Below are 20,221 nucleotides of genomic sequence, written 5' to 3'. Positions count from 1 at the left end.
TGACACGACCAGGGGAAGGTTTTGGCACCTCCGCCGCCGGCCTGTCTTACCTTCCAGTCTGACCTCGGTGTCCTCCATCCCTTCGCGAACAACTTTGTGGTACTCGCGTGTATGGATACAATTCTCCTTCATTCTGGAACAACCACAGCACGCCAATATCCTCGAGGATAGGCCACCACTCATCGAAAGGTCCATGTCAACCACTTAACGTCATTGCGCGTAGCCGCATTGTACGCATACCGGCACCTTACATACAGCTGGACTGTCCTCAACTTGTCAACAATGGCTTCGTTAATACAGCCCGCCGTTCGCGACGCAGCATCGTCTGCCACACGAAGATTAGGAGAGCTTCTTAAGCGGATCAACGTCCCGCTGACGACGACGAGTCCACCGGGCTTGGTGCAGGCGAACACGGTCGATCCCTGGAACAAGGCTGGGAAGTATGGACTAGGATGGACGTACTTCTCAGTAGCGCTGATGATGTCGGTCGTGGTCGTCAGAGTGTGGCATTTCTGGCAAGACAAGATCAGGCAAGCCATCTACAAGCAAGAAGTCGAGCAATATTATCAGAACCTCTACAACCCGGAGACTGAGTGGGGCCAAACAACTGCGCAGCCTGCGCAACTCACCGGGCAACCAGTCACGGCGCGGCACTTCTTCCCCGAGGAAGAGAAGGCCGAAACGGCCTTTCGTCCCAAATCCAACATGTCTTCCATTGGCTTTGTCAACGACACTCTGGCCCTATTCCGATGGACATTCTACAGGCCGATCCCGGACATCAGGTGGCGGAAACACAGGTTCACCTTCTCGTCCTTGTCAGTGTTGACGGTCGGCTTCATTGCCTTGGTATTTGTCTCCCTGTACTGCTTCCTCCAGCAACCGCTGTACTGGGCCAGCATTCGATATGGCTCACCACCGCTCGCTATTCGAGCCGGCATGATCGCGCAGGCCATGACCCCGTGGATCATTGCCACGAGCATGAAGGCGAACATTTTGAGTCTCATCACGGGCATTGCCGCCGATCGGCTCAACGTGTTCCACCGGTGGGCGGGCTACTTGTGCCTGTTCTTGTCTTTGGTTCACATGATCCCATTCTTCATCCAGCCGGTATGGGAGGATGGTGGAATGACGGTGTTCAACAAGCTGTTCCCCCCTGGGAGTGGTATCATCTACGGCAGTGGCATAGCCTGCTTTGTCCCTCTATGCTGGTTGTGTGTGCTCTCCCTCCCGGTGTTGAGACGACACCTGTACGAACTCTTCTCGGTTCTTCATGCTCCCGTCGGGTACATCTACATCGGCCTCCTGTTTTGGCACACCAAGAACTTTCTGATGTCATGGGACTACCTATACGCGTCCATCGCTGTTATCGTGATTTGCAACATGTGGCGCTTTTGCAAGCTGAACTGGACCAAGCCATGGAGAATGGCGTTCCTGGTCGGGGACGAGGCCGCCATCCAGATCATGACGGAGAACACGATCAAGATCACCATCCCAACCCAGCTGAGGTGGTCACCCGGCCAATATTTCTACCTGCGAATGCCGGGCATCTCGTTGCTCGAGAACCACCCCTTCACGGTAACATCTTTGTGCAGCGAGGATTTTCCATCAGAATACGGCGAACAGTACCGAGACTGCGTGCTGGTGTTTCGACCATACGGTGGATTTACGAAGAAGGTACTCGAAACTGCGATAGAGAAGGGGCCATTCCACACATACCGCGCGTTTCTGGATGGACCGTACGGAGGCATGCGCCGAGATCTTGCGGCGTTTGATACCTGCATCCTGATCGCGGGGGGAAGTGGCATCACATCGCTGATGTCGCAATTGCTTAACTTGATCAAGCGGATGCGAGACGGGAAGGCCATTACCAAGAAGATTGTCGTGGTATGGTCCTTGAAGCGACTTGAGGCCATGGACTGGTTTCGTGAGGAGCTGCGCATTTGCCGCGAAGCCGCGCCGCCAGACAGTGTGACGTGCAAGTTCTTCGTGACGGCTGCAACTAGGAACTCACATGGCGGTGTAGTTGGTGCGAGCGCTCGCGCGCCGCGGCCGATATCGAACATGTTTCATGACAGGCTGGACGGTTTCGTCGCGGGGATCGCCTCGAAGCGCAACTCAGCACTGATCGCGGATGTCTCGCAAGGCGATCCAGCCAGAGAGGCGGAGCTGAGAGCAGAGCAGCAGGACCGGTTCACCGCGCTGCCTCAGCAGAAGTACCTGCAGCCACATAACCCGCCACCCCCACCGAACCCACCACCGAATAATCGACAATCATACACGGACGACGCTCTGCGTCGCCTCGAGGGCAATGACGACAAATCAGACGCAGGAGACACCAAGGATAGCGCCGCCGAGCTGCCCAACGACAAGGGCAAGCAGAAGGACTTCCACTTTCCCCCCTTGAAGCCCAAGGCAGACGGTCCATATTTCAACTACGCACCGCCCAACTCGCCGGGCAACAAGCGATTCAGCCAGCTCCTTGAACCCCCACAGACCGGATCGCACCCCGAGTCGACCCAGCAATCGTCAGACACCCCCCGGGCACCCGACGTGCCCGAGCTGGCGCACCTCCGCACTGATGTGGGCACGCTGAGCCGGCCGCGGCCGACGAGCACGTTTGGCCCGCCATCCGGGTTCGAGTTTGGGTTCCCCGAGACGCCGACCGAGTTCCAGAAGAGCCTGATGCGGTTCGCGTTCCCGGTGCCGCACGAGATCGACGGGGGCTGGAGCGTCGAGTACGGGAGGCCGGACCTCGGGTACATGCTCAAGGAGTGGGCGACAGGCGGGAGCGACGGGCGGGGCATACTGGGCCGGAGGACGGCGGTGTTCGTATGTGGCCCGCCGAGCATGCGTGTGGGCGTTGCAACCACCGTGGCCAGACTCCAGGCCGAGATCTGGGGCGACCCCATGCTGGAGGAGATCTACTTGCATGCGGAGAACTATGCCTTGTGAGGGGCCTCTTGAGAACAGTGAGAACAAGAGGACGAGGCAGCAGCAGCATGAGCGAAGGATGACGAGAGCGCGCCACGGTCGAGCACGATACGAGATACCACTTTTCCCTTTTTCTTTTGAGTCGATTGTACTATATTATCATGATGAGGCACGAAATGGGACGGGAGATACCAGAGCAGGAGACTGCTCGCTGTCAAGACTGGTTGGGTTGGGCTGGGCTGGGCTGGGCTGGGAAAGCAGGATGGCCTATGCCAGACATATATATCTAATTTCCCACAAAAGGGGACACTAGCGTTTCTGTCACATATACGTACGCCTGTACGAGAGATGGATGCGTTTTACCTAATATCAAACAATGAATATACAAGAGATGTACTAGTTGCAGTGCAGCCTCGATCACTGTTACATGTGAATGCGCCCGCTCAAGCGAAAAGCCGTGGACGCGGTGGGCCCGGATCTGGATCTGGTTGCCTTTTGTGAGATCTAGTTGACTGAACCCATCAGATCTAACCTCGAGAACCTTCCAGCTGGCTGGGGAATATGACAAGCACATGACTTTTCACTTTGCTCTTTTCGGAGTGTCTCGATGTCGCGCTCACCGTAAGAACATATGTGGGACACGCGCCCCGGATCGGGTCGAATCGAATCGTGAAAGAAAATCAGAGAGCAAAAAGACAGCTCACCGCACAGCTGCAGGTGCGGCGCCAGCCCACTGAGGCTCGGGGCTCAGACCGCCTGCAGGCCGGTGCCACAGCAGGTCTCGCTCGTCGCTGATCGCGGCAGCCAAGCGAAGGTAAGGCTAGTCTAACCTGCCGTGGGTGGTGGCGGTGGTCGTCGATCAAAACGGTGGGGACCGTTGGATGGACCGTTCATGCCGCCGGGTCAGTACTTGTATGTAATAATGGAGGCACCTGGGTACCGCGGGATGGTGGTGGTGTTGGTAAACATAGACGTCACCTGGGTCAAAGTTCAAGGCCACCTGAACAAGCCTTTTTTTCGCCCTTGTCCTCGAAGTCATTCATCCTTCTCGGGGTGGACGGATGGATTGTTATGCCACGCCCTCCCCATTCCTACGGAACGACGACACCTCTTCTCCTCTTTATCATGTAATAACTGCATGCCTAGCATTCAACTCACGCGCGGAGACACATGTCCATACACACGTACACTACTTGCCACGATCCTCTGCTGCTCTGCTGCTCCACTACTCGACCCTATTGCTGAGTTGTTTCAACGCTATCAGGAGACAGCTCCACTCCGCCTGGGCCCCGGGAGCTCCTGAGCTGTGTCGCCATCCTGTCAGACACCCGCAGGTGCCAGCTACTCCACACGGCGTCCGCACCAGCCAAGCGCCACTATCCCCATCTCGTGTGCACCGAGAGTGCTGGTCGTGTTCCCCGGTGCTCCAAACTGCGGACGAACGTGCTGCACATGCGGGCGATCTGCAGCTAACATCGTATCAGACGATTCAAATCGAATAGTAAACAAAAAAAAGTTTGTCTCGAGACGCACGCCCCTCCTGTCCCTCTCCTCACTGCTGCCGCTACTGCGAATACTCTCGTCCACCATGACGACCGTCCAACACCAGCCCGTCGCCAACCGGCCACCGTCGCCTTCGCCGTCCCAGCTCCCGCCCGTGCCCGCCTCACCAACCTACTCGTACGCGTCAACCGCGAACCAGGCCTCGGCAAACATGAACATCTCGAGCTTCAACCTGCCACTGCCCCCGCCACCCCCGGCAGTGCAAGCCGTCCTTACAAAGGCAGACCTCGCCGCCAGCCAGAAGTCATATGCCGACCTGCTCTCCACCGCAAAGACATACCGCTTAGCCCTCGCCGCCCTGTCCAACGCCGCCTCCTCCTTCGGCTCAGCCCTGGAGTCGTGCGCCCGCCTGAAGGAAGCCACCTCCGACTCGATACATCTGGGCAACGCCCCGACCACCGCCGTGACCTCCAACAGCGGCTGCACGGCGGACAGTCTGCTGGCCGCCGCGGGTGTGCACCACCTCATCGCCAACCACGAGCACATCCTGTCCGAGACGGTATACAGGAGCTTCGAGGTGCCGCTCCTCCACGAGCTGGACAAGTGGCGGCGGGATGTTGAGGACGAGGAGGCCAGTTACCTGGCGGCGGTCAAGCGCCAGTCGCAGGAGATCCGCCGCCTCGAGAAGGAGGGCATGAAGCTGCACCGCCAGCGCGGGCCCAGGGATGTCTCCAAGTTCCGCGGCCACCTCGTCGAGCTGACCACTAAGCTGGACGGCCTGACTAGCATGCACGCCGAACACAGCCGCACCCTGCTGCGCGAGAGCCAGGACACGAGCGTCAAGATCCTGGAGTCGAGCTGCAGCCTCGTCCGGGCCGAGGTCGACATATTCGAGTCCCTCGCGCGCAAGGGCTGGTCCGGTGGCGGGTTGGACGAGCTATTGGAGAAGGGCACCGACCTCTTCGCCGCCGAACCAGCCGCTGCTGAGGCCGAGGCCGACACGAGCAAGCTGTTCAGCATCCTGCCGCCCAAGAGCATCCTTGCCGACACAGCGTCCGACTCGGGCATGGGGCTGGCGAGGGCGATGGGCGGCGTTGGCGGCCGGAAGGGTCACGAGAGGGCAGACAGCCTCGGTGTCGTGTCCGAACCGTACCAGAGTCTGGCCGGCGCGGTCACCAGCCCCGACTTCATGGCGGTGCCCGATACCGACAACATCAGCATCTTCTCGGCCGATTTTGCCAGCAACGGCAGGCCAAGGATGACGCGGCCATTCTCGCCGCAGCCGGTGAGGGTCAACCCGGAGGAGGTGATGGGCGGCACCGACGACCAGTTTCAGGCCGGCGCCGATTCAAACGTGACGAGTGACGACGACGGGCCACCATCACCTGCCACGATACGCAACGGCGGGAGGTCCGCGTCTGCCGACGGCTTCCGCATGCGCTCCTCGCACGCGGATCTGTCGCTGCCCATGAGCGGCGACGAGGACGAACACCCCTGGGGCAGCAAGAGGATTTCGTCGGCCGCGTCGGACCCAGACGAGAGGGAACGGAGGTGGAATGCTGCGGACGACGGGATGGAATAGATTTGTGAAATCCCCCCCTTCTTTCTTGGGGAGGGCCGGCGGTACCAGTCGTTCATTCAGGTTAACAAGCTAGGCGTCACGGTTTGGTATAGAAGCATTGGTGTTTCGGGTCTTGGTGAAATTACAGGGCGCTGTCCTCTCGTGGTATTCTCTTCCTTTTTCCTTCAGATAGGTACATGATACATAAGACGGTTGTATAAACCTTTTTTCGATGTTTCACCCAGGCACGCCACACGCCAGACCTCGCGGGAACGCCTATGCCAAAGACGCTATATGCATTATCATCCAAATCGCCTGCCATCTTTCAACCCCGCAAGCCGAAGGACACGACATCCTCGCGGAGTGTTCCTGAGCTGTGCCGCGCGTCACAATCCGTATACATCCCATATGATGTAGAGTCGCCCCTCTTGTATAGCAGTCGAGCCCCAACCATCCTGGCTCTTTCAACAAGACCAACAGACTTGCCATTCCAGTTTCTCTTCCCAAATTCCCCACGAATTTCCCCTCAGTCATCCTTGTCGGGGCTGACAATCTCCCCGCCGAAGAGGCGGAACATCAGGTCCAGCCAACAGATGAGCTTCCAGTAGAGCGACGCGTTGACCCAGTCGAACTCGCCCTCCTGCGTGCGCGGCACCTCGTTCCCGATCATGGACCCGCTGAACCACTTGATGAAGGGGATGCGGCCCAGCAGGCGCTGGGCGTACGACTGCTGCGGCAGCAGCGCCTGCTCGGCCGGCAGGAGCACGACCCTCCGCGCAGTGGGTATCCTCCTACAATACACGCTGTTCTCGGGGTTTGCTGCTGCTGTTCCTGGTAATTGGAGCTGGTCCGCCGTGGGCCCCGTCACCGTGTTGGAGGTCGACGAGGAGCCGTTGATGGTGCCGCTCTCGACGGTGCGGCTGCTCGCCTGGGACTGGGGCGGCGACATGTCCACGTCCATGGCGCCGTCGCCGGCGACGACCTCGGACGGAAGCCCGCCGCCGGGGAACGTGGGCCGCAGCTCGCCGGCGGTCCTGTTGCCGCCGTGGCCGGCGCGTCTCCAGGGCGCGGGCACCTCGTCGCCCAGGGCCGCGGTGGTGGCGTCGGGGACGGGCTCGTCGCGCAGGGGCGGCAGGCCGCGGTAGGGCTCTGCGTAGACCAGGTGGCCCAGGATGGCCTGGGGGCTCGAGAACAGGGCCGCCTCGGCCGCCTGGCTCGACTCGAACGTCACCTTGACCCAGTGCGAGCCGCCGTCGGCCCGGTTCACCTTTGCGCGCTCCTCCGGGGTCAGGGCGCGCCGCCGCGAGTAGGCCGGGTCGCGCAGCTCCGATTTGTACCGCCGGATCTCGAAGGGCGGGTCTCGGGGGTAGTCCTCGCAGATGCGCCCCGCGAGCTGCTCGTAGTGGTTGACGGCCGCGTACTGCTGGTCGGCGGTCTTGTAGCCGCGGAGGATGACCTCGGTGGGCACGTTGGGGATGTTCCGGGCTGTAGCGGGTGTGGCGGCGGCTGCGGAGTCGTCTGCTAGGTCTTTGGTCGAGGTGGATGGTGGTAGGAGGGGCTGGACGGTGGAGGCTCTTCGTTGTCGTGGGGTTGCTGAGGAGGGCTCTTCTGCCGCGTCCCCGCCCTGTGAGGACTGCTGCTCGAAGAAGGCAGCGAAGACCTTGCCGGCTGATTGTATCGTGGGGTCCTCGCGCCTGGCTGGGGTGGCTGTTTTTGATCTGGAGCGTCGCGTCGACTTGCCAAAGGCTCCTGTTTCGGGGACTCCTCGTCGTGCTCGAACGTTCGTGGGGTTCCCGTCTTGTCTGGATGGAATTGTCAGCTGCCATTTTGTTTGAGACGGTAAGTAGGAAGGGTGTCAATAGACATACTGTGGCCATATCATTGCATATGGTCTCTGGACGCCATCCTCGCCTATGTACTGCTCCTCGTCGGGGACATTGTGTAGGATGAGAGGCGCCATGCTGTGCTGCTACACAATCTTCGAAGTCTGGGCGGGCTAGGTATGGCGAGTCTGGCCTCAGTGTGATTACAAGGAGCAAACGGAGATGCCCTGGTGTGGAAAAGGGATCAGGAAGAAGGTATTTGGAGCTGGGTGGGAGGTTGGATAGGATTCCTTGCCGTTTCGAGGCTGCTCAAGTTGGGACTCGGGCATGCGACGCGATTGAAATTCTGCCTCTGGTGTCTGCTCTGCCCAGCAACAGGTGGCTACCGAACAGGGGGCCCTGCCAGGCAGGGGTTCATGCCTACCTACCTAGCCAAGCTCTTCCCTGTCGCCTAGGCCTTATCGATAGCCGCAGCCCGACCATTCATTCTGGCCATGGCCAGCTAAGGCCACAGCTCATGTGTGGGTCCACCACCGTACTGTACAGCACATATCTACTACCTACTGTGCCGGGTACTGGCCGTACTGACTGCCCTGCTTGACTTACACATACACATGCACACCCAAACCAACTTCCTTTCATTTCATCGGAATACAAGCTGCTGCTCAACTCTATCTTTGTAGCACCCATCTCATCTCATCTCACTTCACCCTCGACTCTGTGCCCATCTCCCTGGCCAACAGCCTGCACAAAGTCTCGGCTGTCATGGATGGTGAGCCGAGCTACACCGTCTACATCCGGCTGCCCTTTCCCCGAGGCGACTTTGTCGATCCGCCGCCTGTGAGTGACCCGAGCCTGTGCCGGCATATTCCATCACCAATACTGATCGACCGTCATTCCCATCAGGTGAAATGGGATGCCTCCAAAGATGAATCTCTGTGGAAAATTCTCTCAGGTGTTTCAAAGACCGAGATCGATTGTGAGTTGCCCTGATTACTATGGCGGTATTGCTTGACCTTGACCTTGAACCAATCATCTGCTAACCTGGGCTCATTTCAGGGGTCGAGTTGTAAGTCACAAGTCCATCATCAGACAAAACCCCATGACAGCCACCACATTCTTTCTGCCTTTGAAAGCCCTACTCACATTCTTGTCTTTGTGCTCCTGAAGAGCTGCCAGGTTTGAAGTCACTATGGACTTTCTGCTCCAGCAAGCAACCTACCTCACCGAGCGCCATGCCTCACAGGTTCGAGCCCAGATGCGCAAGGCAACCGCTGCGGCGAGGAGCTCAGCTGCGCCATCACCCGTCCCCGGCTCTGACTCAAACGCTACCCTCGAGGCAATGAGGAGAACAGGCTCGTCTCAAGGAGCATACGGCCACGCGAGAGCCCCCTCGTCCCTTTCCGTCCGGAGGGACTCGCCCATGCCAAAGAACGACGGCGGCGCCCCTGAAACTCCCAGGATAGGGACGTCCGGAGCCGGGTCCGCTGGTTTCGGCGCTCCTGGTCGGCCTCAGGCATCACGCAACTCGTCTTCCGGCACAACAGCACAAGTTGGCAGTACAGGTAGCACAGGGGGATCGTTAAGAACTAGACCGGGAGCGGTGCCGACATCGCCTCGCTCACAAAACAGACAACGGCTGCCTTCTCTGCCCACCGTGCCATCCTCAGTGGCGAACCCTGCTGGCATGGAACCTACTGCGCCGCAAGCTATCGACCCGCCCTCCCCCGGGCCCGGCCGACTCGCCCTCTCCCACATCTTCGGCCTCATCCAGCCCCGCACAATCTCGAATCATCCGGCGACCTCCTCGCTTTCAACAGAAACAACAGGATCAGGGTGGTGTTGGATCTGCATTTGTTGATGACGACGATGACGACGACGAAGAAGCAGAGCCTGCATTCTTGCCTTTCAGGGCGAAGGCTTCCACGTCCATCGAAGCTGGAGGCAGTGGCGGCGACGGCAGCGGCCAGTACACTGACCCCAGTGCCACGTTACGAGGGGACCCTCGTGACTTTGCTTCCAATGCCGCGAGGCGATTACAGAATGTCACCGGCTCTGACCAGGGCAAGGGCAAGGGAAAAGAGAGGGAGCGTGTACTTCAGAAGTCGTCCAATTCTGATTCGTCGGAGAATTCGGCGGCCTTCATGTCCAAGCCGTCGTCCAGTGGCCGCAGGCATCCTTCGGGGCCGCTATCACCGCGCAGAACGGTCGAATTGAAGCAGAAGGGGTACTCGAGAGAGGGAAGTGACGGCACGCCGAGCATGGGCAGCAGCTTTAGTGATCTGGACGGTAAGCCTACTGCAAGAAACTCATACCTCCCATGATGCTAACTTTGCCCTCGCAGATGCTTCAGTGACCCAGTCAGCCTTGGAGGAAGCGCTGGCTAGCAAGATGCAGGGAGGAAATACCATTGGCAGCACAATCAGCAATGTCTTTAGGAGTCGATATCTGCCAAAGTAAGACGCCAAGCCCAGATCTCCCAAATGTCACACCACATCGACCACGAGATGCCATGGTGTTGCGATTGAGGAGCAAGAAGTGGACTGTTTCCTGCTTTTTGCTGGGAATTGTGCAGAACGGGAAAGTGGGTGCTTTCTCATCTTCTGTTGGATACTCGTGTGTACAAATAAGTACATCTCGACTTGAATCATACAGGGCTTGAAAATGCCACTGGGTGACAATCTCATTCGATCGCATATATCTCTGCTCAAGGTGACTCGACCACCCTTCAAAATGTGCCGGAAAACATCAAAGCCCCTCATTCGAGGCCCGTCATGGAGTCTAGCGGCCCCGCCGGCCATTCTGAAACCTTGGGACCCTTTGAGTTTGCAGTGTTATTTCCCGACGCTGGCACTGTCTTGCTTGTCCTGCGCTAGTATGAAGTATGGGGTTGTGGGTAGGGACAAACCAATCGTGGACACTGTGTTCTGAAGCCTGCAGATATTCCTTGCGTCTGCCGAGGTTCTCGGACCCAGATGGCAAAGGAAGGATTTCAGTCTCGAACGTTTTTGAAAGACACACAATTGAAGCATTCGGGCTGTTGGACAGGATTCGTGAGGTGATTTTGAGGCTGCAATCATGTCCATCCCGGGAGTATCAGATGCTGGAGGTTGGCCTCTATCCAACATCGCGAATATCCAGTCTGTGGCCTGGTTGAGCGTTGCTTGGCTGGCCTATCAGTTCCTCAAGGCGCTCTACCACGTATCGCCCTTTCACCCCCTCAGCCACATCCCCGGCCCAAAGCTGGCGGCAGCAACCTACCTGCCCGAGTTCTATTATGATGTGGTCAAGTTTGGGCGGTACACCAGAGAGATTCGGGAGATGCACAAGAAATACGGGCCTCTCGTCCGAATCAACCCCTACGAGATCCACTGCAGCGACGTCAACTTTAGCGATGAGATATACGCCGTTGGCGGCCGCAAGCGCGACAAGCCATCGCATCAGGTCGATGGGACAGTGTAAGTTCTGTCTTCTGCCCCGTTCCACTCGTAAGTTGTACCTGCGACCGTGTCTCACGAAGCTCCCGTGTAGGATTAACTTGTCTGAATTCGGTACGATCGACCACGACCTCCACAGGGTGAGGCGCGCCCCTGTGGCCAAGTTTTTCTCGCGCGGCAATGTCGCGAAGCTGGGGGGCGAAATCAAGGAGCACGTCCAGATGCTCTGTGACAAGCTGCTCAGGCACAACGGGAAGGAGCCCTTCGACGTCAAGACCGCGTACAGCTGCTTCACGGCTGATGTGATATCCTGTGAGTGATCCGCCTTCATGGTCTAAACGAAATAAGAAGAAAGGATACACCATCCTTGAGAGTTATGTCACCTTCTCACACAAATCCCTGACCCGTTTCCGTGTAGCATACTCTTTCGGCCAGAGCTTTGGCTTCCTCGAACAAGAGGGATGGTACCCAAATTTCAAGGACCCGACCGAAGCTGCCTTGCAGACCTCGCATTTCTTCAGATTCTTCCCCTTCTTGAAGCACCTGGACCAGCTCGCGACCTGGTTTGTGGATTATCTACCAGAGGACGTGGCCCTCTTCGTCCGGACGATGCAGATCGATATTCCAGTCAGCATCAACCAGACAAGGGAGAACGTAGAGGCTGGCCTGATCAGGTCGGACAAGCGGCCAACCATCTTCGGGTCCTTGCTTGTGGAGCAGGAGCTGCAGTCCACCGAGAAGGGTACCAAAAGGCTGGCAGCTGAGGGTTTTGCCATCCTCGGCGCCGGCACCGAGACGACCGCTTCGGCCCTGGCTGTCATCACGTACCACCTGTTGACCAAGCCGCACCTGCTGGCGAAGCTGACGGCAGAGCTCGAGCAGTTCGGCGTCACCAAGTCCCCGCGGGAGCTGCCGACCTTCCCTGACCTGGAGAAACTACCCTACCTCGGCGCCGTGATCCAGGAGGGCCTTCGTCTCTCGTATGGCGTGGCCTCCCGCACTGCGCGGATTGCTACGGAGGAGGATCTGGTTTACCGAGGAGAGTGGAACAAGAAGCCCGTGGAGCTTATCATTCCGCGTGGTTACGCCGTGGGCATGTCGACTTACATCACCCACCACGACGAGACAGTCTTCCCCAACTCCGACGAGTTCATCCCCGAGCGGTGGCTCGACGAGCAGAACCACCGCCGCAAGGAGGTCGAGAGAGGGCAAATGGCCTTTTCGAAAGGATCAAGGAAGTGTCTCGCCATGAAGTAAGTCGGAACAAGTCCTCACGTCGTGGTGCGATGTCGTGCTGCTGCACGTGTCTACCTCTTTGTATTCGAACTGGTGCTGACAAGTGACCGACCAGCCTGGCACTCTGCGAGATCCATTTTGTCGTTGCGGCTTTGGCTATGAGAGTGTTGCCTCGCATGACCCTGTTCGAGACAACGGAGGATGACGTGCTGTATGACCATGATATGTTCATACCAATGGTCAAGGCTGGGAGCAAGGGCATTCGTGTCACGGTGTCTTAGAGTGAACCGGCATGCATAATAGGAGAAGATATCGAGGGATCAATTGATCATTTGCGTTGCCTCATGGGCATCGCAGGCTTGGTGGAGATGTAAGACTGGGCTAATACAATAAAGTCATGGCCTTCTCGCAAAGACACAACATCCAGTGACTAACTCTACATTCCCATGGATCTACGGATTCCGGTTCTGGTCCCCAGCTATTCGGCTGTCCTTGTGTTTTCCCCCCAGGTATATACCTCGCGCAAGCCTAGCAGACACACATGTCAAGCTGCCTACATGTAAACTTAGCTCCCGGGCGCGGCCAGAGGATACCACGTGTTATACTGCCTGGGCCCCAACGTATATACTGGGCCGAGTGCTCCTTCCCACCAGATGCGCTCTGGCCCTAGTCCTTGGCTGTAGATGCGTTGCTGGAGGCTATTTCGATGCTGGAGCAACATTGTAGATGTTGCGGTCAAGGGAGACCGCGGCCTTGGTGAAGCGTGGTTTTGTTCAAAAAAGCCCAACATATCCAATCGCCGCTGGTCCCACATGACAAATCCCCACTGCCTGTCCGGTGCGAGACCATCGATCTCATGGCGCAGGTCGTCCGGGCTCTTCTTGCCCATACGCTGGATGGAGGAGGCAACTGCGAGGCAGGCATCACGGGGGCTCTCGTCGGAATCGTGGATAGCGATCTTGCTCTTGGTCACCTCGAGGCTGGAGTTGCGCCCCGTGTAAAGTTCCGCAGTGAGGACGTGGTAGAAGATCGTGTCGTGCTGTTTCGGGATAGAGCATGATCCATGCTCTATGAGCCTCACCGCTTGGATCAAACCACACAGTCTAGTCACGCTCCTGTCATTGAAAGCGGCCCAGATGTTGTACACGTGGTGAATGCCGGCGAGAACATGAGCCGAGACCCGTTGGTCCGTAGCCCAATTTTCGATGAGACTCAGCTCATCCAGCTCGCAATCGTGCCATAGCATGTCGTTGATCGCTGGTGTAACCAGCCTCTTCAGGAACCCGTATATGCAGTGCATCTGGATGAGCTCCACGGTATTGAAGCACTCCTTGAACTCCTGAATGAAATGGGGTACGGGATCATCGAGCCAGTCACGGTACCAGTCCGCGTCGATGTCGTAAATGCCACGGTTTGTCTCCCGAGCCCACCGTCCCTCGAAGGAGCCAAACGTCCGACGGAAGATCTCGAAGCGGTAAAAGGCCCTTTCGATCCGCTCCCGCTCCCCGAGCGTGACGGGGCGCTCCCGGAGCGTACCCGCCAGTTTCGGGTTCGACGCCGCGCATTGTTCGATGTAGATGTCTGCAAGCTTGCGCACGGTCGGGTGTATGTTCTCCAGCCTGGAGACATCCCGGAAAGCACAGCTGCTTGCGAGACATCGGTTTCTGCTGCCCGTGAAGGACAGGGCCATTTTGATGGGGATGCAAAGATCCATGGGAAAAGGGGTGTGCCTGCGGCTTCCATTCACTCTACCGACACGATAGCCCAGGCTACGGCTCTGCAGTAATTGCTCGATGTCGACCCCCGTACTGTCATACAATGGTGCGAGGGGAAAGTTTGCGGCGCAAGCTGCCTCTTCCAGCACGCCGGGAGCCATTCCCAACATGTTAGTGATCAGTTGCACTCTGTTTGTATTCCTGTTTAGCAGTGTTAGCAACCGGCAAACGGGCTAAAGAAAAAAGGAAAAAGGAGAAGAAGGAAGACGAGGCATCCGTGAAGCGGCCGCTACATACCACAAGGAAAGAAGATAGCGACATGAATGTACAGCGGCTCGAACGTGGTTCTTGTCAGGGAGAAAGCCGAGGATCATGGTCCACAACTCGACTGGCAAGTCCGGTATGGAACACCGGGCAGGGTTATTTGTTTCCGGTTCCACATTCTCTCTTCTGATATCGCTGGCGGCCTTTAGGAGATCCGAGGTCTGATCGGGGCGCTCGAGGGCTTCTTCTTCGAGATCGAGGAATTCCTCTTCGAGCTTGCTGATCGTGTTGTCTGGGCAGGCAAAAGGCTCCATTTGGAGATTTTGGCGTTGTCCTGAGGCCATCGTGATGCCTGGCTGTTTGTGTCAGTGGGCAAAACGAAAATTAACGTGGTTTCTGCCTCTAGGCGACATTCGAAAACTGGAAGTGTAACAATATGCGATCCTGTGGGTGGACTGGTTTTAAACTCTATTTTTTTTTTTTTTTTTTTCCTTTTTTTGTATTTCTGGGTTGTGCTTGTGTCAACTTATGGTCAAGTGAGCAGTCTAGTGCGGAGTAGAAGCCATAGCCCCATGGGCGGAACCCATATTGATACCAGCTAGAGGTTCCCACCAGATAACTGCCCAAAGCGATATTGAGCCCAGGCAAAATTTCCTTCTTGTAGCGTCCAGATCTGCTCGCCAACATCCAGGCCAGCAGCACCAGCCGCTACGTGCACAGGCATCAGATGGTCCATCCACGGGTGAGCTTGCTTAGCGTCAGAGCGGCCGCACACACCGGCCAGCATCATCTGTCTTCGCTCCACAGGCGCCTCTACAGCCTCCTTCAGCGCGTTGTCGAAGGACACAGCGTAAGGCAACGGCCGCGTTGGGTCATCTGAGGTCATGACATCCCACATATCTCTGAGGTTGTGTACAGACATGCCTGCGCCGATGATGACCACACTCTCGTCTCGGAGAGAAGCGACAGCCTGCCCAAGGCGGTAGTGCTGGTCTGGATCCTCGGATTTGAAGAGAGACACCTGGACCAGGGGAACGTTGAGAGGATTCTCAACCGGGTCGAATGCTGACAGTCATCAGTGCCATATTCCGAGACCATTTCTCTTCCCGAGTCTCGTTCACACTCACCGACGTGGAATCCGGCCCAGACTCCGTGGTCCAGCCCTCGCTTGACGCCTTCGGATTTGATTCCTGCCGACGCAAGCAAGCCTAGGATATGGCGAGCCAGTGCTGGGTCGCCTTTGCTTGGGTATTTCGCCTCGTACATGTAATCGGGAAAGCCGTAGAAGCTGTTACTCGGTTAACTCCATCTTATGTATCGATATTCATAAGGCAAAACAAACTCGTATATCAGGTCGTTCTCGATGGCATTGTTGACCTGAATAAGATCGGGTTTCGCTTGCCAGTGGGCGCTGAAGACGACAACGGCCTTCGGCTTGACCTTCTGGGTAATCTCCTTCCCGATATTCTGGAGCACCGGATACACAGCATGTTCCTTGTTGTACATCACATCTGGCTGATTCCAAGAGTTGGTTTCAGTATTTTATCGAGAAATGGTCGGGATTTCGTGACATACACCTCCATGACTGAAGAAATAGACGGGTGTTCTAAAAGGCATTGTCACGTTGGTGGTGGGAAGTCCGGCCTTGGATCTCAGACTCGACAGAGCTGCGGCAGCCCTGGACACCTGCGAAGGCACCGGCAGCTCGGGGAGTAAGGAGGCGTAGAACGCAGCCACCAGGGCGACAGCAATCGAAATTGTCACAACGACGACCCTAAGAGGTCCTGAGGTAGCCATCGAGACGAGTTGACAGACAGGATTAGGCTCATGATGAAGAGAGCCATGGGCAGGTTTGAAGAGCATTCGCGCCTTATTTGTATGGTCTGAGGTCGAGATGTTTAGGTAATCCCAGGTGGGTTTCCGAGCATGCTTACAAAACGGCGGGAGGAATCAGGGAGGGATCAAGGAGGGAGGCTGAAAGACCCCTCCCCTGGCCCGCCTGCGAACAGTGGAGGACCTGAGACCCGCCCACGCCGTTGGTCTGCCCCTGCATACCTAGGTACCTAGGTACCTACAGCAGGTAGAACGTCAGGGGTCGCGAAACGCAACCTCACCTCTCCGTTTGACCCCACAAAAAGTACAAGACTGAGATATCGCAAGCCGTAAGCCGCAAGCCGTAAGCCGCAAGCCTCACTTGAATCAGCATACAGGCAGGACTCCTTCTCGCACGGGCTGCCAACGCTACAGACGCTGTCAGAATGGCTCTGCGATACACCCAACCCCTCATATTCCCCGCTGTAAAGAGCCACACAGCCACCGTCATCTTCGCCCACGGCCTGGGTGATACCGGTCACGGCTGGGCATCTGCCGTGGAGAACTGGCGCCGGCGACAACGGCTTGACGAGGTCAAGTTCATCCTGCCGCACGCGCCCACAATCCCCATCACTTGCAATGTGAGCAGATCAACCCGCCAACCATGCGCGTGAACCGATGCTAATCATCTCCACAGGGCGGCTTCAGGATGCCCGGTTGGTTCGACATCGTCAGTGGCCCGCGCAGGCAATCATTCGAGGGCCCCCGGCTGACAAACGCCACAGAAAGTGCTTGACGGTAGCGTCGAGTCCATGCGCGAGAACGAAGACGCCGAGGGCATCCGCACCTCGGCAGACTACCTGCTGTCCCTGGTCCAGGCCGAGATCGACGCCGGAATTCCAGCAGACCGCATTGTGCTGGGCGGCTTCAGTCAGGGCGGAGCCATGTCCATCTATACCGGTCTGACTGCTAAGTTCAAGTTCGCTGGCATCGCGGCGCTCTCCAGCTGGCTGCTTCTCAGCAAGACGTTCCGCGAGGTGCTGTCTGCCGGTCCGAAGATGAACGACAACACCCCGATCTTGATGTGCCACGGCGACTCCGACCCTCTTGTGAGGCCTGAGCTGAATATGCTGAGCTACCAGGTCCTCAACACCATGGGCTTGAATGTGACGCGGAAGGTCTACGAGTAAGCAGCAAGGTCTTGATGGAGATGCTCATGGCGTAGCTAACGTTACCTCAGGGGCCTGGCTCACTCTGCCTCCTTGGAGGAGTTGGATGACGTGGAGGCTTTCCTTAAAGAGAGACTGCCTGCCTCGGGAGACAAGGCAGGTGCAAGCACAGACGGTGATGGCAAGTCTGAGTTGTGATAACATTGTGGATAAACTACAACGTCTGTCCTCAAGATGAGAGCTTGCAGTGTCTGGTGTGCGATATTCCCGAAATCGGTGGTCTGGGACTTGGAAACGAAGCTTCAGGTGAAATTTGGGGAAGTGCAAACTGGACGTCGAGCGAAACTACATACATCAAGGGAGGATAATACTGAATCCAACCTAACACAGCAAGTAGTCAGCCAGGTGTTGCTCAGGCTTCAGACGGCATGTACCAGGTCAAGCACCTATCTACCTACCTAGGCAGGCAGGCAGGCACCTTATAGTAGGGACTTGAAAACTTGCAGCCCACAACTTTCCTGTGATGTGGTCTACTAGCGTGGATTGCCAATATCGGTCCAACCTTCCTGTTGCCCTGTGCCGTTTTCAGACCAACCCCTCTTCCTTTTCATATTCACACTCTACCTCGAGAAACATCCATTGCCTCCGACTGGCAGCTGATGATCCTCGCCGCTTCGATACATAATCGTATCACATTCCATACAGACCTTCAAATCGATCTTGTAAGTTGCAGTCATCACCGAGTTCTTTCACGATCATCGTTGTCGGCCTTTCACGTCGACGCGTCCTTGAGCAACATCATCTCCACCTCCAACACGCGTTTTCCCATTCCACATCTCACCTCCCACACATCTCTTCAGCCAAGCATAACTTGATCGACCACCCACCATCCTCCGTTCCCTCATCATTTACAATCCCCGAGCGTATTTTTCTTCCAGAATATGCTCCAGGACGTGGTAGCTGACTTGTCTCTCCACAAAAGCCCTTCCAGAACAAACCATCAAGATGGCGAGCACCAAGGAATCTGTCACCCTGAACGAGGCCCAGACCAACTTCCTGGCCCTCTTGATGAGAAACATCAAGAGTAAGCCTGACATCGACGTAAGTCATCCCTTCCAACAAGGTTCTTTCCTCTTTTTCTGGGAACCTTAGTCCTGACTTCATTCTGCTTTCCCTGTCAAAAGTTCGACGCCGTTGCCGCGGAGCTTGGAATCACCCCCAAGTCCACCAGAGAGCGTTTCCGTCTGCTTTCCATCAAGATGGGCTGGAAGGACGGCCCCGCCACCCCGAAGAAGCCCACGGGTGTCACCAAGCGGACTTCTGCCAAGCTTGGCAGCGCAAAGAAGGGTGGAAAAGGCAAGGTGGAGCCCGCGACTCCTGTTGGCGGCGACGACTCCGATGCGGAGCTCAAGAAGGATTGGGACTCTGATGGGATCAAGGACGAGGCAGAGATTTGAATACGGGCTGACTTTGGCGGATCACTTTCGAATGCTCCTGTTGATGGAGTATGAGGGCTTGCTGATGAGATTGCGTCTCGACTTCGAACACAACGGCACATGGGCGTGGTTGCGCCCATTTCGTCTTGGGCTCTTGACAACTACATAGCAACAGACTGACGTTTCCGACAACCTCTACCTCCATGAAGTTTCGTGATCATGCAATTGAAATCCTTGCGCATGATAAGCGAGTGTTGTGCTGCCTTTCGAAACTTCTCTACAAACGATCCATTTCTCCCTCAACAGGTTCCATTCCAAGCCAAGGCTTTCCACTTTTTGATTCATGATCACACGTTCCTGGCTGTTCAAAACGTGAGGTGCTCACGGTACGTCCCCGGATTCTGTAGGGTCATTTCTAACTTTTTCAGGCCAAGGCCTGGACACCGGCTGCTTCCGTAAAAACGCACATGGATAGCGGGAAAGGCTGCCCATTTAGGTGAGACCATTTCACTACGAGTTTACCTTCCACCTTGGGGACTGGTAGAAACGAGTTTCAAGCGCCCAAACTAGCAATCACTACAACCGCGATCAACAGAAACGTTTTTCTCACCCTGGTCACGGAGGACCTTGAGTGGATGAATTTGATAGCGTTTGCTAGATGCTAACTAATAGGAGGCACTTGGGCATTCTTGAACTCCAAAGCCAAAGCATATGGCCACAAAGGAGTGCTTCCTTTGGCATCAGATTGATCCACGTACTAGTTTTGGGATGACACCTAAGTTTTCACAAAGTGCTTCAACACCTAGCCATCAAGGCCTCTCGAACTAGGATCGGGCAACTGGTTACTGTCACAGTCTCTTTGGAGCAGCGTAACCTGATTTCAGAGGCTGTAGAAATAGTGAACTTGTGACCTCATAAAGGGCATTCCCAGTGACCCACAAAGATGCCAAAAGAGCATCTCATACGTCTATGCCTTGAATGCATTATCAGTGCCACAGTTGGACAAACCGCGAAGAAGCACTTGAAACAGCACAAATTCCCCACGGAAAACAATACATATGAGACCCCCAAGGCGTCAAGGTACTATTGGTAGCATTTCCACTATTCAGATGACCAATTTCACTAGAAAGGCTTCCGAGGCAGCCCTGCGAGAAGCTTTCACTGGTTCAAGTCTATCTTTTCGTACTTCTAGTCTATGCTGAGCTTGTTCAGATCGCCAGCTTCAAGTTCAGACCGCGACGATACTAGGCATCGTCGCCGTTGCCTGCGGAAGCAGGCGGAAGCAGGCGGATTCTGCAGGCGGGCCACCATTTCAGAGAAATTTGGTAGAGCTC

General features: G+C 56.5%; 8 protein-coding genes across 8 annotated transcripts; 5 read left to right on the top strand and 3 right to left on the bottom strand.

The window, feature by feature from the left end:
- Positions 1-282: 282 nt before the first annotated feature.
- Positions 283-2,952, top strand: INS49_001344 (uncharacterized protein; the record flags this gene model as incomplete). The annotated part of the gene is made up of 1 exon (XM_043162174.1): positions 283-2,952. The coding sequence occupies one exon, from the start codon at positions 283-285 to the stop codon at positions 2,950-2,952; it is 2,670 nt and encodes an 889-aa protein (XP_043030680.1).
- Positions 2,953-4,519: 1,567 nt separating this feature from the next.
- On the top strand, positions 4,520-6,016 carry INS49_001343 (uncharacterized protein; the record flags this gene model as incomplete). Its single annotated transcript, XM_043162173.1, has 1 exon — positions 4,520-6,016. One exon carries the CDS (start codon positions 4,520-4,522, stop codon positions 6,014-6,016), a length of 1,497 nt encoding a protein of 498 aa, XP_043030679.1.
- Positions 6,017-6,521: 505 nt separating this feature from the next.
- INS49_001342 (uncharacterized protein) lies at positions 6,522-7,955 on the bottom strand (the record flags this gene model as incomplete). The annotated part of the gene is made up of 2 exons (XM_043162172.1): positions 6,522-7,797; positions 7,864-7,955. The coding sequence occupies 2 exons, from the start codon at positions 7,953-7,955 to the stop codon at positions 6,522-6,524; spliced, it is 1,368 nt and encodes a 455-aa protein (XP_043030678.1).
- Positions 7,956-8,583: 628 nt separating this feature from the next.
- On the top strand, positions 8,584-12,772 carry INS49_001341 (uncharacterized protein; the record flags this gene model as incomplete). The annotated part of the gene is made up of 10 exons (XM_043162171.1): positions 8,584-8,658; positions 8,725-8,797; positions 8,878-8,887; positions 8,989-9,383; positions 9,451-10,107; positions 10,163-10,178; positions 11,043-11,276; positions 11,350-11,567; positions 11,674-12,508; positions 12,607-12,772. The coding sequence occupies 10 exons, from the start codon at positions 8,584-8,586 to the stop codon at positions 12,770-12,772; spliced, it is 2,679 nt and encodes an 892-aa protein (XP_043030677.1).
- Positions 12,773-13,056: 284 nt separating this feature from the next.
- INS49_001340 (uncharacterized protein) lies at positions 13,057-14,784 on the bottom strand (the record flags this gene model as incomplete). Its single annotated transcript, XM_043162170.1, has 2 exons — positions 13,057-14,407; positions 14,504-14,784. The coding sequence occupies 2 exons, from the start codon at positions 14,782-14,784 to the stop codon at positions 13,057-13,059; spliced, it is 1,632 nt and encodes a 543-aa protein (XP_043030676.1).
- A 284-nt stretch (positions 14,785-15,068) lies between these two features.
- INS49_001339 (uncharacterized protein) lies at positions 15,069-16,267 on the bottom strand (the record flags this gene model as incomplete). The annotated part of the gene is made up of 4 exons (XM_043162169.1): positions 15,069-15,535; positions 15,598-15,758; positions 15,813-15,985; positions 16,046-16,267. 4 exons carry the CDS (start codon positions 16,265-16,267, stop codon positions 15,069-15,071), a joined length of 1,023 nt encoding a protein of 340 aa, XP_043030675.1.
- A 461-nt stretch (positions 16,268-16,728) lies between these two features.
- INS49_001338 (uncharacterized protein) lies at positions 16,729-17,649 on the top strand (the record flags this gene model as incomplete). The annotated part of the gene is made up of 4 exons (XM_043162168.1): positions 16,729-16,923; positions 16,980-17,012; positions 17,068-17,468; positions 17,523-17,649. 4 exons carry the CDS (start codon positions 16,729-16,731, stop codon positions 17,647-17,649), a joined length of 756 nt encoding a protein of 251 aa, XP_043030674.1.
- An 807-nt stretch (positions 17,650-18,456) lies between these two features.
- Positions 18,457-18,908, top strand: INS49_001337 (uncharacterized protein; the record flags this gene model as incomplete). The annotated part of the gene is made up of 2 exons (XM_043162167.1): positions 18,457-18,552; positions 18,636-18,908. 2 exons carry the CDS (start codon positions 18,457-18,459, stop codon positions 18,906-18,908), a joined length of 369 nt encoding a protein of 122 aa, XP_043030673.1.
- Between the last annotated feature and the right edge of the window lie 1,313 nt (positions 18,909-20,221).

The sequence above is a fragment of the Diaporthe citri genome, assembly GCF_014595645.1.
Source record: "Diaporthe citri strain NFHF-8-4 chromosome Unknown scaffold_1, whole genome shotgun sequence".
NCBI lineage: Eukaryota > Fungi > Ascomycota > Sordariomycetes > Diaporthales > Diaporthaceae > Diaporthe > Diaporthe citri.
Note: the sequence above shows the minus strand (reverse complement) of the source record. Positions and strands in the feature narration are given on the sequence as shown.